Below are 16,244 nucleotides of genomic sequence, written 5' to 3'. Positions count from 1 at the left end.
CTGGCTTTTGTATTCAGTCCACATAACTATCTTCTCCACCACCTCTTTCTGGTCAAACATGCAATATCAAGGATGTTATTCATTTTTAGAAAGGGGGAAAGAAGAAATCCCACAGCATTTCTTTTTAATAACTGTTCAGCTACAAAATTTTATTGGTATCCTTTTATGTTCCCTCTAGAGGATGTAATGCACAAAAGCATTGCCATGGAACATATAAAATTACAAATGAAATTTATTGTAAAAAGTAGAATGTCTTCTAGACTGGTGTCAGTATTTATTTTCATTCATAAAACAAAACAAAAAAATTGCAGGTATTATATATTTACTTGTCAGCAAGTTCATGGGTGTAAATTGCCATCCAACGTTATTGACTGATATAAGACAGATATTGAAAAGACAATTTAAATTTACTCTTCCAAACATAAACTGTTCCACAAAAGCACTGTAAAAACTCCTTCATGGTTTTGTTTTTCTGTTGTGCTTCACATTTATGGTTAACTACATAATTTGGTTGTGTCATAATCCACTGTGTTTGGCAATTTGGCATTGAAGGCCTGCAAAGCAGATTGAATTCTCACGACTTCACTTGTAGACAGCTTGAGTCTGTGGCGCAGCAGACATGAGAAAAGGTCTAGACGACGTTGGCCAGGTGGAGAGAGTTTATTTACACGGTCCCTTATCTCAAGTAGCTGCAAGAGCGCAGAGTCCTGGGATCCCTGAGTATAGGGGTAGTCCAACTGCAAAATCAAGTCCCGGATTGCATCCGGGTCAAAGTGCATGCTGTAGCCAAACACTTGGATGTTGTTGATTTTCATGTAGCCCAGGTTCCGGGAAGGATCCATAAACTCCAGAGGTTCATAGTAGATGCTCTCATTGCCATTGGGACCATTTGACTTAATACGACTCCTCAAGTAGATGTGTACTGTTTCAAAAAATGTCTTCCACTTGTTGCCTAGAGTCAGCGTCCAGTTATAGCACAGAAATGGTAAGTCCAGTTTAGTCCGCTCCCAGTCTGGGAAACTGTTTTCATTGACAGGCATAAACCAACTCTCAGAGTGGCTACCTCCAAAAGGGTTGACATAAACAGCCAGGACAGGCTCCAAGGTGCTGTTTTTAGTTAGACAAATTTGGAGAGAGAGACCCAAAATCATATGGACCAGGCTAGATTTGTACTTGTTACTCTTAAGGGTAAGGAGCATCCGTTTGCGCCAGGATGGATCGAACCAGGTATTGAGACGCATGTCATTGCTGATGAAGATTGCATGGACCTCAATCCGCCGGTCCGTTTTCTGCAATAAATACTTCATCTCCAAATCCTGGAGGTCAGTCTCAAACCCAATGTAGTGCTCTGTTGAGTCTGCCACTTCAGGTTTACAAAGCCCTTGGCTCAGCATGTAGCCAGTATTACAGGTACCACAGCGGGTACGGTTATCAGGTGCACAAGTTAGACAGGCAGAACCATCTCCCACAATGCATGGCAAAGAACCAAGGCAGGCAACCTGGTCATTGGGGCATGTGCACGAGTGCGTCTCTTCGGAAAAGCTGCCCAGAAGGCCATTTTCATTGCAGTAGAGAAATGACTGGATGCGGTTCAGCCAGTAGGTAGAAGATCTGGGAAGCAAAAAATAAAATTAGTGAACACAACTGAAGCAAACTAAGGTAATACAACCAGCTATTTTTTAAATACTTTTGAAGGGGAAAGATGGAATCTGACATATTGGAAGTCCTTCCTGACATTATTTAGACGGCCCTTCCAAAGGGCGACATCCAAACTAACACAGCAAAAGAGTGCTTTTTGTTGCACGGGGGTTCCAGTGTTTCCTTTCCCTTTCTTTCCCTCTATTGCTGTCTGCATCTCCGGAAAAAAATCCCAGAGTGTCCCACAACTTTCAATGACATGCTTTTGGAAGATACAGACAGCTACAGAGGTAATGCAGAAATTGCCCCTCCCACATACCAAGGCTGTTCTCATGAGCAGGAGACGAGGGCTGGATTTGTGGCAGCAAGCATGACTTGTCCCCTTAGCTAATTAGGGTCCGCTCCAGCTGCATATGAATGGGAGACTTGATGTGTGAGCACTGTAAGATATTCCCCTTAGGGGATGGAGCTGCTTTGGGAATAGCAGAAGATTCCAAGTGCCCTCCCTGTCATCTCCAAGATAGGGCTGAGATTCCTGCCTGCAACCTTGGAGAAGCAGCTGCCGGTCTGTGTAGACAATACTTTGCTAGATGGACCTATGGTCTGACTCAGTATATGGCAGCTCCCTATGTTCCTATATTCCAAGCCTGGGCTTGAATGTCTGTGATAACCGCTGGGATCCTGGTGGTGCTGTGGCAATAAACCCAGCTCCTAGCTGAGGTTAAGGGCGCAAATGAGTCCTTAACCTTGGCACCAGAGTTGTGTGTCAGCATGAGCTGCTTGCGGCTTGTGCTGACACAGACAGGCACCTAGAGTGCCTGTCCCCTGGGGAAATCGTGTGGTGCACTGTGGGATTCACAGAGGCCAGGACAAGAAGTCCCGCACTCTGTTTACCAGCGCTGCCAGGAACAGTGTGGAGAGTAATCTGTGCTGCTCCTAGCAGCACTGCTCATTTGGGAGTGTGGCTTGCGCATTGCCCAGGTTGTGTGCAGTCGGCTCAGAGAAGATAGGTTGAACCCTGCCCCCACCCCGCCTGCCTGCATGGTCATGTGAAGAGCCCGCACTCTTTCAGAAGTGTGTCACTAGTCTGGATGTTGGCCACTCATTCTAAAGTGTCAGTAGCATAGTGTTTATGAGGTGTAATCTGGAGTTGGGAATATAGGAACTCAGGCCTTATACTGAGTTAGACCTTTGGTCCATCTAGCTCAGTATTGTCTACACAGACTGGCAGCAGCTTCTCCAAGGCTGTAGGCAGGAGTCTCTCTCAGCCCTATCTTGGAAATGCCAGGGAGGGAACTTGGAACCTTCTGCATGCAAGTTCCTGGTTCAAATCCTATATCAACCATGAATTCACTGGAAGGCCTTAGACACGCCACTGTCTCCAAATTTTGACCCATCTCTAATCTAAGATATGGGAATAATAATACTAGCCTTCCTTACAGGCCTATATAATGATACTGAAGTAATGAACATGAAATGCTTTGAACCCTTGAAATGCACTATGAAATGGCTAAGTATTATATAACACCTGGAATTTGTCAGTCTGTACACTCTGTCCTTGGAGTGAAAAATCACCAACGATACTTCATTTATCACATTATTGACAGAATGGCAGTGTTGGCTTGCTGCTTCACAGTTGTTGTATGGTAATCAGCTTGGGCTGTACAATCCAATGCAAATTTCTTAGGGCAATTTTTCAAGTCGTGAGATTTGTCCCCAATGTGGTACTAAGACTTGAGGCTGGTCTCCTGAAGGTGGAGGCCAAAATATGGCACACAATCTTTACCTAGTGGCTAAAACTAAAAATTATACCCATCTGGTTTAGCCCCACTGATGTTTGATAATTTTCAATCAACTTGGTGTTTCTAGCTGGAGGCAAAACTCTTAACATATGGTTTGTCATCAAATATTTTATTACCTTTAAGATATGAGTGGGTCAAGGACACAATAAAGCGGATAAATGATATTGAGCATCAAAGTGATATGAATATAGAATCTAGTTATTTGAATCTGGAAAGAATAAATAGCAATTCTGAACCGGTGAACTATCTCTCTAGCATAACAGCCCCTAGTAATAGAAGAGCTTTTACTTTGACAAGATGCAATGTCTTACCTTCGAATCTTTTATTTGGAAAGTACCAGAACATCCTGTATAATGAAAGTGTATGCCCATGTGATTTAAGCTCAGTGGAGTCAATTGGAGATATATTTTTTATTGCAAGTTTTATAAGGAAATACGGAACTTTCTTATTACCCCTTTTTTATTTTCTCTTTCTGGCTGCACTGAAGTATTCTAGCTTATTTACTTTTGGACCAGAATACAGTAATAAGTCCCAAGGTGGTCAGATTCTGTGTAGCTATTTGCAAGTATGGGTACCACCTTTTCGGTTCAGATTTTTAAATTTTGGAAGCTATTTACATTAACCATAAGCATGGTGCAGTCCATCAAATAACAATATGATATTGTTGATGGAGCAATGCATTATTATGCATCGTGTGTATCCGTTGTTATTGTATCTAGTCTCTGACAAAAACAGATTACTACTACTACTACTACTACTACTACTTTCAATACCATCAACCATGGTATTCTTCTGGAACACCTGAGGGAGGTGGGATTGGATGGCACTATTTTACAGTGGTTCAGCTCCTACCTCTCAGGCAGATTCCAGATGGTGTCGCTTGGAGACTGTTGTTCTGCTAAGTGAGAACTGAAGTTTGGAGTCCCACAAGGCTCCATACTGTCTCCAATGCTTTTCAACATCTACATGAAACTGCTGGGAGAGATAATCAGGAGGTTTGGTGCTTGGTGTTATCAATATGCTGATGACACCCAGATTTACTTCTCCAAGCTGACCTCATCAGGAAATGGTATATCTTCCCTTAATGCCTGCCTGGAGGCAGTAATGGGCTGGATGAGGGATAACAAACTGAAGTTGAATCCAAATAAGACAGAGGTACTGACTGTGGAGGGCCAGGACCCGAAATATGCCTGTTCTGGATGGGGTTACAGTCCCCCTGAAAGATCAGGTGCGTAGCTTGGGAGTGCTCCTGGACCCAAAGCTCTCCCTGGTTTCTCAGGTTGAGGCAGTGGCCAGGAGTGCTTTTTATCAGCTTCGGTTGATACGTCAGCTACGTCCATTTCTAGAGGTGAATGACCTTAAAACAGTTGTACATATGCTGGTAACTTCCAGGCTTGACTACTGTAATGCACTCTATGTGGGGCTGCCTTTGTACATAGTCCGGAAACTACAACTGGTACAGAATGCGACGGCCAGCTTGGCCTCTGAGACAACACGAAGGGACCACATAACAAAAAAGAACTGCACTGGCTGCCAATATGTTTCCAGGTGAAATACAAAGTGCTAGTTATTTTAAAAAGCCCTTAACGGCTTGGGTCTATGGTATTTGAGAGAACACCTCCTTTGTCATAATCCCTGCCTCCTGTTACGATCTTCTGGAGAGGTCTGGTTATGGTTGCCACCAGCTCGTTTGGTGGAGACCCAGGACCGGGCTTTCTCTGTGGCTGCCCCAGGGCTTTGGAATAAGCTTCCTGCTGAAGAGCATCTCCTTCTTTGTTTCAGGAGGAACCTCAAGAACCTCCAGTTCTGTCAGTCTTTTAATTAGAATTAATTTTAATAATTTTAAAAACTTGTTTTAATAATTTCATTATTTTGTTTTTATTGCCATGTATTTTAATTTGTGACTTTTAAAAATTTTAAATTTTGTACACAGCCTAGAGATATGCATATCAGGTGGTATAACAATAGGGTACATAAATAAATAAGTACTACTACTACTACTACTGCTACTGATATGTTGCTTGTGAGCTCCCAAAGCATACAGCAGGCTGCAGCAGGAAACAGAATGCTGGACTAGATCAAACTTGGTCTGACCCAGCAAGACAATACTCAAGTTCTTTTTATCTCTTAGAGCCAAATCTGGGAATTGATTCATGTGACACAGGCAGCCCGCCCACCTCTATATATATGTGTGTGTGTGTATGCATATATGTATTTTACACACACACACACACACACACACACACTACCCAAAATGTATATCTCTGGGCAGTTTACAATAAAACAATACAACCAAACAAAAATAAAAAAGATCAAAACATTACAAAAATTTAAAATGTAAAACAAAAAACTATTAAAACAGTCTCTAATTAAAAGCCTGGGTGAACAAGTCTGATGTGATGCACCAATGGTAAGCTCTTCCTAAAGGTTGGTTGGGATGCTGGTCTCTTCGAAGTCGAGGGACTGGTAACATCCTCTCTAATAAAACGCTTGGTGTCCGTCCGTGGACGGGCACCAAGCGTGTGTTCGTGCCTCCCTGCCCTGTTCTGGGCCTGCGCAAAGCGCAGGCCCAGAACAGGGCAAGGGAGACACGACCGCCAGCACCCAGCGGACATCTTGGACGGCCACAAGCGGCCGCCCTGAAGAAGCCGGAGAAGCGCCGGTGGGGGAAACTGGCCGAGACGGCGGCAGAGCCGCCGCCTCGCCCAGAAGAGACAGCAACCAAGCTGGGGAGACGGGGGACGGAATGGAGGCCAACGGAGGCCGGTGGGACAGAGCCGACCGTGAAGGGCCCGGGCCGGCTGTGGAGGATGGCAGCGGCGCCTCCAGAGACCGCCCGGCCGGTGATTGAGGGGGGAAGAGGCAGCAGGGGAAGCCTGTCCTCCCGCCACCCGCTCACCCACCCTCCCAGCTTTCCAAAATCCCCTTCCCCGCTCCTCCCCCCAATTGATTACGGGCCAAAAGGGCCCATGAGAAGGCCGTCGCCCCCGCCTATCGCCCACCCAGCTGCCCAAGCCCACCTTACCCGCTCCAGCCCGCGATAGTCGGGCGAAGAAAAAAAAAATTATTTGCACAGTGGAAGTGAGGAGCTCAGGAACAGAGCTCCTCTCTGTGCTATGCTGCAGCCCAAACTGCCGCTATGGACGCAAAGGACGCAAAGTTCCTGAGCTCCTCACTTCCACTGTGCAAATAATTTTTTTCTTCTTCGCCCGACTATCGCGGGCTGGAGCGGGTAAGGTGGGCTCGGGCAGCTGGGTGGGCGATAGGCGGGGGCGACGGCCTTCTCATGGGCCCTTTTGGCCCGTAATCAATTGGGGGGAGGAGCGGGGAAGGGGATTTTGGAAAGCTGGGAGGGCGGGTGAGCGGGCGGCAGGAGGACAGAGGGAGGAGGGGATAATGGAAAAAAAAAAACACCAGAGAGAGAGACAAAGAAAAAAAAAACACTTAAAAAAAACCATTTAAAGGCGGGAGAGAAAGCTAGCGCCCGTTATCATAACGGGCTTAAAAATACTAGTATTTTATAATGAGTGAATTTGTTATTTATGTGCCAGTGAGATACAAAAGAGCACATAAAGCAAGGACAGGCCCTCTGCCATTCAAGAAGGAAAGCCCTGCACTCCTCTTTTAGAGGCAGATGCTGCCCAAATTGGTACCACCACCTTCAATTTAGTTATATTCCTGGCTGCTATGATTTGCTAGTGCAGTCATCACTGGCAGAGACTTAAGCAGGATTTCCCCCTCCTGTCTGGAATAGTAGGAATTACTGAAGTAGTTCGTTCCAAGCATAATTTTCTGAATGAATTGTAACACAAGATTCCGATTGTTGAGTGGATGAATATTCTGTGTGCACTTTTTGCATGCAAAAACCAGATTAATTAAGATATTCCTTTATGTTTGTGCCATCTCATTTCCCCCTCACAAGTCCAAATCAAATGACAATGGGATCCAGAGACTGGATTGGACAGGCAGAGCGTTTCCAGGAAAACAAACCATGTGGAAAAGACAGACTTTAACAATGGTTCACAGAAGAAGTGACATCCATTGTATTTTGTGTTTTTTCAGGATGCTTGTTCGAATCCTAGAGATGCATGAATTGAAGAACACATTTTGGCAGTGGCCAGGGTAGCGTCTGTGTAATATTGAATGGGGATTTTTGCATGCGCGTTTGCTGTTTAGAAACCTTCTGCGATAGAAGGGGTCAAACTCTATGTTGATTTAATGGGTGAGCAAGTTAGTACTGAATGACTCCAGTATTTGACATTAGGGAATAGGGGTTTTTCTTTCTAACCACAAGTTAGCACGAGTACGCAAAAACAAACACTGTATTTGAGAGGCCTCAAAAGCACCGTGGGCACTTGCCCTCATACTGACAGTCTTTTTGAGGTTGAGGAGTGGGTATGTGCCCCTCCATGTATCTAAAATAAAGTGTGCTGTAGGCACTCCACACACACACACACACACACACACACACTCTTTCCCTTCCATTTTAAAAGGAAATCATGATGTAAAACACCCACTGAATCAGGTAGTGATGTGTATGAGCCTCGTTATATGAGTGCTGAAGATTTCATGTGAATGAGGCTTAAGTCTCCCTTGTATGCTTGGAAAGAGGTGAATCTCAATGGAAGATTATGCCCAAATATTAAGCCTCCAACCATTAGGCACTACCACCCCACCCCACTCTTTTGGGGCAGATCCACTTTCTGCCCCCAAACTGCCCCAAAGTCACTAAAACTTCAAAAATTCTCAAAAACTCAGCCCTTTGTCCAATCCCCCTGAAATTGGGGTGGTAGCCTCCACCCATTAGGCACTACCACCCCACCCCACTATTCTGCCCCAGGCCCCACTTTGTGCCCCAATCTGCCCCAAAGACATGAAAACTTCAGAAATTTCCCAAAAATCAGCCCTTTGCCCAATCCCCCTGAAATTGGGGTGGTAGACTCCACCCATTGGGCACTACCACCCCACCCCAAAATTTTGCCCCTGGGCCCCCTTCCCCCCTCCGAATTGATTCAGATTCGGATTTAATCCAAATCCGAACCGAATCAAGGGTGATTCGGGTGGCCCATATTTGGGCACAAAACAGAACAGGGGTGATTCGGTTCGGGTCCCAAACCGAATCACCAAATACCCAAATTGCACACCCCTAATTAGCATGATTGTGTGAACCCATGCCAACGTGTAAATCTCAGGCCAATCATTTCAATGCTGGTAACCACATTAAACCTAGATTCAGATGTTTTTGTGAACAAGCCTTAATGTTGCCCTCACACTGAGAACGTTTTGCTTGTGCATTGGAGGAGAGGTGATTTTTATGCATACCTTCCTTCTCCTGCACCCAGTACTCCCTGAGAACATATCCCTGAGGGTTGAGGGACCCTCAAGGAAAAATGAGGGAGGGCAATAGAAGGAAGGAAGAATGAGGGATAAAAATCACTCTTCATTCAATCTTTATTGATACAGTCACAGACCAGCAAACAATACCTTACAGGTCGAACAAAAGAAGAAAAATATATATTGATCATCCTTTCCCTAGTGCATAAATAAAACATTCTTATTCAAGGGCAGTATTAATCTGAAAGCTGTCCTACTTTTTAAATTACTGGGGAATTTTAAGGTGATTAATGACGATTTTAACTGGTGATCTTGAGAGTTTGGGATACAGTTGTATGTTTTGTTTTTGATCCATTATAGTAATAGGAAATAAAAAAAATGTTAAAGATGGGTTTTGCTTATTAAATTGCAAAATATCCCCTCAAAAAGCATGTATAATAGATAAGTGATAATAGATGTGTACTTATATGTAATCGATTAATTGGCTCAAAAGTCAATGGTTAAATACCTAACACCATTAAAATCAAAAACAGCCCTACTAGCTAAAACATGTTTCTTTCGTATAAGATAGCAACTTCTCTCTATATTCAGTGGAAAATGCCCCAATCTGTACGTCTAAAAACCTTGGACTTCCCCAGTCTGTAACAAAACACCTGTCTTAATTAGACTGTGACCTTCATGTTATTATCTTGTGCTGATCTTCTACTGGTTATCAGAGGTCTGCCAGAGTGATAAACCCACATACTTTCCAAGATGTCAAAGCAAAACAAAAAACAAAAAAAACCAACCCCCAAAACTTTAACCTTTAAAAAAGGTAGTTTTCATTATTTTTAATTAAGCTCATCAAACTTAAGTACCATATCAGTCAGATAAGGAGCAGCTGTTTGCACAGCTATCATGGTGTGCTCTTATCTTCTTAACAACAGATTTGCCCTCCTTGGATGCTTATTGATTAAACAAAGTCACATACAATTTGTGAGCCTCCTAGAAAGTTCATCATTTCTTCTTCTGGGGCTCCTGGCATTTAACAACAAATGTCTCCATTTGGATGCCTGAGATGCAAATGCTCTTCCCTTAAAATGCACTGTGAAATGGCATACATAAAATATGCAGCAGGTGCAGAATACACATTCCATAATCATAAACATACACCACTTGAGTGAGCTGTGGAGCCACAGGGCCCCTTCCAACATCACCTTCCATGGTATAGCAGCTGCTTCAGTGTGATCTTCTTCATGCTGTTTGGGTAATGTTGGAAACAGGGATGCTTATGAAATGCCTTTCTCATCTAAATGTTGGGGTTCCAAATTACTGATTGTGTTTCTGGAATGGCACTGATATATTAGCAGTCTGGCATTCTTCTGTTTTGCTTTCTGAACTTTGTTCAGGATTCTTTGTGGTGCATGTGTAGTTTGCTACAGTTTGCGTTCTCTCTCTCTCTCTCTCCCCCCCCCCCAGTTCATCCCTGATGCCAAACCAGAGTTAAAGCCTGGCAGAGGTTGGAACTCAAATATGTCCAAACATGTGAAACCATGGTTTCACAGTGAAATTGACCTCTGGTTTGCCTTGGCAAACTCCAGTTCTAACCTTCAGTTTGAACAAAGGTTCATCACCGAGACCTGAGGTTTGGCCACCGAGGCATTAACATCTGACTCCAGATGCTACCATAACTGCAGTTTTGTGCTGATTTCCAAACTGAAATCATAGAGGCAACTCAGCTGCTCTATGCAAGCAGTGCTTCTCGGGGGCCACCACACGAAGCAGCCCCATCCCTCCTGTAACCTATGCTGCTATGGAGTTGCCCAGCAACAGGGATGCCACAATACCCTCACTGACCTTGCCATCCTCTCAGTGGGCATTCCCTATCTCAACTCGAGATTGCTCAAGATTCAGTAAGGATGCTCCATGCAGGAAAGTCACAGGGACAGGTATCCCAGAGACTGCTCTCCCTGTCTTGGTGACTGCCACCAAGTAGTTGTCTGAGCGTGCCCCCTGAAGGGCAACCCCGCTGTCCAGGGAGAGCGGGGAACAGGGGCTCCCCCTCCCATGAATTCCCATGCCAGAAGATCTGTATACAGCGCAATGCCGGGCCAGACCCGGGAATTTTGAATGAGTTTAAAAGTCTGTCCTGGAACAGACTTTCAAAATACTTTTTTTAAAAAAGTCTGTCTTCCCCCATCAGCACAACAGCTTTGGGTGTTGGGGTGGGAGTAACTTATGTCCAGGTGTCAAGGGCAGCCACAAGCAGGGATTCTTGAACACTAAAGTTCTATATTTCACCGTGAAAATTTGGGGAAGTGGTGCACAGCCTCTTCCCCTTTCAAGGCTTGCTCTCTGTAGGCTTACTCATGAGCAGGACTGGTTGCTGAGGTTAGTAATGCTCCAGTAAGTGGGAAGTGTGCTACTGCTGTGAAGATAGGGGCACCCACCTGGGGTGCAGTGCACAACAATGAGAGTGGGAAAAAACCCATGGGGGCACCCCCTTTTGAGCTCATAAGAAGAACCATCAAAGGGGAAGAGAGAGAATTGCCAAGCAAATTCAGACAAGATGCCTAACGGCAAAACATCTCCTGCTCCCACAGATCTCTCCCTAACAGGCGTGACAGGCCACTGGGGCTCTATATCAAGCAAGGTTGCTTTGAGGAGGAAAGCTGGGGGACCGTGTTGGAGCATGCTCCCTGCCAGCCCATCTGTCCATGTGGACATGTGCACCCTTGCCAGCATCCTGAAATGGCATCCACATTGTCCCGGGGTTGTTTGAAAACAGGAGACACCCTTTCCTGTGATTCCCCATGCCGGCAATTTACATCTGCAGTGCAATTGCAACTGTGGGTTTGCCAACCTCTGGTTTTGAGTTATGTTTGTCCCCCACCCCCCGCCCCACACACTGCTTCTCTCTCTCATTACTGCATTGTTTCCCAATCAGTGTGCTATGGGACACTGGTTAGTGTAGTGGCTGACTTGCTCTGAGTCAGCTCCAAAAGCGGAGAGTTCAAACTCCCTGCTTTTAAAGCTGACTTGGCTCATAATGCACTGGAAATGATGGTGGAGATCTTAAATGTCTCCTTCCTGTTGCATAAGGGAGCAAGATTAAGCTCCCCACTATTGGGGCTGGCTCACTCTCTTATACACTGAGATTTATGCGTTCCTAGCAGGACAGAAAAAGTATTGATGCTTTTGGACTTTGGTGCTGGAGAAGACTCTTGAGGATACAGTGGACAGCCAGGAACATAAATGGATCACAGAACAAATCAATCCAGAATTTCACTCAAGGCACAAATGACCAGGCTCAAACTATCATACTTTGGACACATTATGTAAAGACCCAGCTCCCTTGAGAAGTCCATAATGCTAGGAAACGTTGAAGGAAAGAGAAGAGGACGACCAGCAGCAAGGTGGATGGACTCGATTATGACAGCAATGAATGCACTACTGAGAGACTTAAAAGGCCAAGCTGAGGTCAGATCATCCTGGAGAGAATCTATCTATGTGGTCGCTAAGAGTTGACATCGACTTGACAGCACCCAATCAATCAATCAATCAATCAATCAAGTGCTTTATGGGGCAAATCAACTCTAGGAGAGATGGCTATAGATAAGAATAAGAATTATATAAGAACAAAGAAGAGCTAAGATGTTAAAATAAATAAATAAATATCATGCGGCAGCTTTGCTAGCAGAAAAAATTGGTGTGTGTGTGTAGGAGGACCTCTGTGTGTGTGTGTGTGTGTGTGTGTGTGTAGGAATCTGTTTAATTGTAGGATCACATCAAGGTTCCTTTATGTGTTAATAAATGGGCATATGTGCTGGGCTGCAGCAGTAACTTCTTTTTTAAAAACCAAACTAAAAATTACAGCAAACTGTGTGCATGCCAATTCCAAAATTAATTTTAGAAATTTCTCAAAGTTGAACTAAAAGGCAGGCAAAGTGGAATGCGAGGCAGAGCAAACCCACAGAACAATAGTGAAATGGAAGAGGAAAATCCACATATTCCCTTGCTGAAAGTTCAGTACCATGTGGTCCATATAGTGGATCTTTTCCATGCTATCATTGTCTGTTTCAGAAGTTGGGGCAACCCTGTCTTGGGAAGAAGAAATCTATGGAGTCAGGCACATTTATATCCGTTGAAATCAATGACCGATAGTACAGTATCATCCTGGCTATGGAGGCGTACTATTTCATTATTAAATCCAAAATTGCCATTAATGCCTAGTAGTCATTACATCCCATTATTCTACACAGCAATTTATATTTTCTGAAGTGAAGGCATAACTGAAGATTATTCATAACCCATTATAAAATTAAAACTTGGTTGCTTTGGGGTTTTTATTTGTAAAACCAATGAACATTTTGAAAGGCTGCATGTGTACTAAGTAAGATGCATCCATGCAGAGAAAAGCTTCTACTACCCCAGCTACAATGATTCTGCAGAAGGTTAATTGTTATTGATTTCTCCTTCCTTCGAGTTTCCTGTGCCACTAAAAAGATGCACCTAAATGTTGCACAGCCCTCAGGGACATATTTTTGGATAGCATAGGGCACATCTGTGGGCAGGAGAGATGAGCAATGCCCTTCCCTGCACAATCACTGTAGCTGAGCTAGTAGAACTTACTAAGTCTTCAGAACTTGTTAAGTCTCCTAGCTCACACAGTTCTGCCTTCCCCCAAAAGACATTCATATTCCATCCAAAATAAATGTAACACTCATTGTGGGCAGATTTCCTGAAATATAAGTGATCCATATAGCACTTTGAAAGACTGGCAACAATCCTACATACCGGAGCTGCTAAAAGGCTGAAAAAGTCCTGAGAGAAAAATGTGAACTAGGCAGATTAACTTTGAGGAAATACAGTTTAACATACAGGGTAGGTGGCTGCATAGACTGGATATAGTGGCTGACATTTTGCAAAGTGGTACGCAGGCACTAGAGACACGCCACAGCTGCTGCATATGTGAAACAGTCTCCGCAGTCGCAGCAGCATTGTATAATACAAGTTGTGGCACAACTGCTTGGTTGTGCAACACTGTTGGGGCTGCCTACCATATGAGCAACAACAATGGGTCCCTAATGCTGAAGTATTGCTGTGCAGAATGTTGGCCCTTAACTTTAGGCCTCATTTACAAAAAATCAAATATAATACAAGAGGACATCTTTAAGATAAGGCAGCTGAATGGGACTTTATTCATGATTCCTCTTCAGGAGGAGTCCAAGAAAAATCTCATCAGCCTCTGTAGTGACCCACCTCAAACAACAGTGTTTGAAGGATCTATGAGCAGTCAATTGTCAATTATTTTACAATTTCAAATAAAATTATCAGGTGTGCCAGAGAATATTCTTCTTCAGACAAAAGCATGTCTAGGATCATATCTGCTAATTACAAGGGCCATTAATAGATATGCTATAACAGAAAGGGCACTCTAACTCTGTAATCAATAATACATAGAAAAAGTTCAAAACGGATGCTTTTCTTGTTGCAAAAGATCATTGTACATTTGACAACCCTTTTGAAGCATTCTTAGACTTCATTTCCTTCTAGGAAGGATATTCTCAATTCATTGCCACTTGTTTATGTTGACTAATACTACAGAGAGTAAATCTTAACTGGTCCCCCAAAGCAGTGTTAATAAGATTTTGCTTTTACTTAGTGCATTTAATCGACAGCAATGTGTAATCTTTAAAAGGCAGCATACAGGCACCTTTTAAATTTCTCCTTAGTGGAAAGAGACAAGCAGCTCTTGAAAGGATTAATTGAATGTATCTGCTTTTCATAGCGATTTCTTAAAAGCTACCATTAATAATGAGGAAATGGATTGGAGAAGTCAACATTTGCTGATTTGAAAAAAGGATTCCATTAAAGAATATGTTGTTCTGACAAGTGAAAATATGGAGACAACATTTTAGAGTCTGCTGTGGCATACACTTACGTGTTATACTGGGGGTGGGGAGGGGATAACATTGCATAAACCTCCACAAAGTTGTTTTTAATGGTCCTTGAGTGCTTTAGATGATAAACTGCAGTACCTTGGGAAATAAAATCAGCCCTGAACATGATCTTTTGCATCTTTGTCTTTAAAGAAAAAAAAGATTCTGATGATTTATTGTTTGTATTGCAGCAGTTCTCCGATAATGTATCCTTGACTGGGAAGATAACAGTCCATGGAATCTGGCCCACAAACAATTGCTGTACTCAACACTTCCATGTATGTTGGATTCAGATTTACACTTCCAGGTATTTCAATATAAAAATGAGATATTTCTATAGGATTCTATAGGATGCTATAGAAATATAGGATTATATTTCTATAGGATTCCTTTGGGTCATGATATGAGAGGATATGCTTTCTGCCAAGTCAGACTATTAGTTTACCTAGTTGTGCTAATTCTGCAGTTCTCTAAACTTTAAAGCAAAGATTCCTAACTTTTGTTTTTTAGAAAGCACTTGAAAATTGCTTGGGGTCTTTGTAAACTCCTTAATACACTTTGTTGTTGTTGTTCTGCAGATCAAAGCACATATCTCACATACACACAAAGGTGCCAGGCAACTTACAGGTATTTTCAACTGTTCTGCAGCCTTTCAGTGAACCAACTGGATGGAACTTGCAGACCATTGGTGGTCCATGGATCATGGTTTGAGAACCTCTGCTCTAAGGTCTTATAATCTCTTGAGAGATTTGCTGGAGCCAATAAGAGAGATTGTGCTATCAAGTCAGTGTCGACTCCTGGTGACCACAGAGCCATGTGGTTTTCTTGTTAGAATACAGGAGTGGTTTACCATCAGCTTTCTCCTGCGCAGTATGAGATAATGCCTCTGTCATTGTCACTGAAGTGAGCATCCGCCTCCAGCACCTTCCTATATCGCTGCTCCCAATATAGATGACTACAAATATATATTTACAAGACACAGAGGCGGTTCCCATGATCAGTGGGAGCTGCCTCAATGGGGAGAGCGGGCTTAGCCCACTCTCCCCGCAGACGAGCAGACAGTCTGTGGAGCCGCAGTGGCTGCCCACACAACTGCAGCTCTGTCACGTAGCTGGCGGGGGCTGGGGAGTTCAGGGGCCGCGCAGCCCCCGGAAGCTCCAGCATGCCCTGCGCAAGCGCACAGGGCATGCTGGAGAAACCCCCAAGCTGGGAGGCTGCTTTTCAGCCTCCCAGTTGAGGGTCTCCTCGTGAGTAGCTGTGGCGTGGAGCCGTGCTGCGGCAACTCACGAGCAAAAAAAGCTCACTCCGCGAGCCCGGTTTAAATGCCGGGCTATTTAAGCGGGTGACCCACTTAAGAACTACCGGGCTTGTAGCCGAGCCTGGTGGTTCTCACGATGGGAGGAAGTTAGGCTAGCCTCTGCTAGCTCGATTTCCTCCCATTGTGTGAATAGCCTCACAGTCTGGGAAGCACACCGGCGGGGATTCGAACTAAGAGCCTCTTGCTCCCTAGCTAAGCTACAAGCAATATAATGAATACTGAGCAGCTGGC

The 16,244-nt window shown here is 44.0% G+C and overlaps 1 protein-coding gene across 5 annotated transcripts in view; it reads right to left on the bottom strand.

Annotated features, from left to right (window-relative positions):
* Positions 1 to 214: 214 nt before the first annotated feature.
* Positions 215 to 16,244, bottom strand: part of BRINP3 (BMP/retinoic acid inducible neural specific 3) — a 352,098-nt gene continuing 336,068 nt past the window's right edge. For all 5 annotated transcript variants that reach the window (XM_053248782.1, XM_053248785.1, XM_053248783.1 and 2 more), the window contains one exon: positions 215 to 1,611. In XM_053248782.1, coding sequence (XP_053104757.1) covers positions 495 to 1,611 — 1,117 coding nt within the window. In that variant the 3' untranslated portion in view covers positions 215 to 494. The remainder of the gene's footprint in view (positions 1,612 to 16,244) is intronic.

The sequence above is a fragment of the Hemicordylus capensis genome, chromosome 4 (genome assembly GCF_027244095.1).
Source record: "Hemicordylus capensis ecotype Gifberg chromosome 4, rHemCap1.1.pri, whole genome shotgun sequence".
NCBI classification, from domain to species: Eukaryota; Metazoa; Chordata; class Lepidosauria; order Squamata; family Cordylidae; genus Hemicordylus; species Hemicordylus capensis.
Note: the sequence above shows the minus strand (reverse complement) of the source record. Positions and strands in the feature narration are given on the sequence as shown.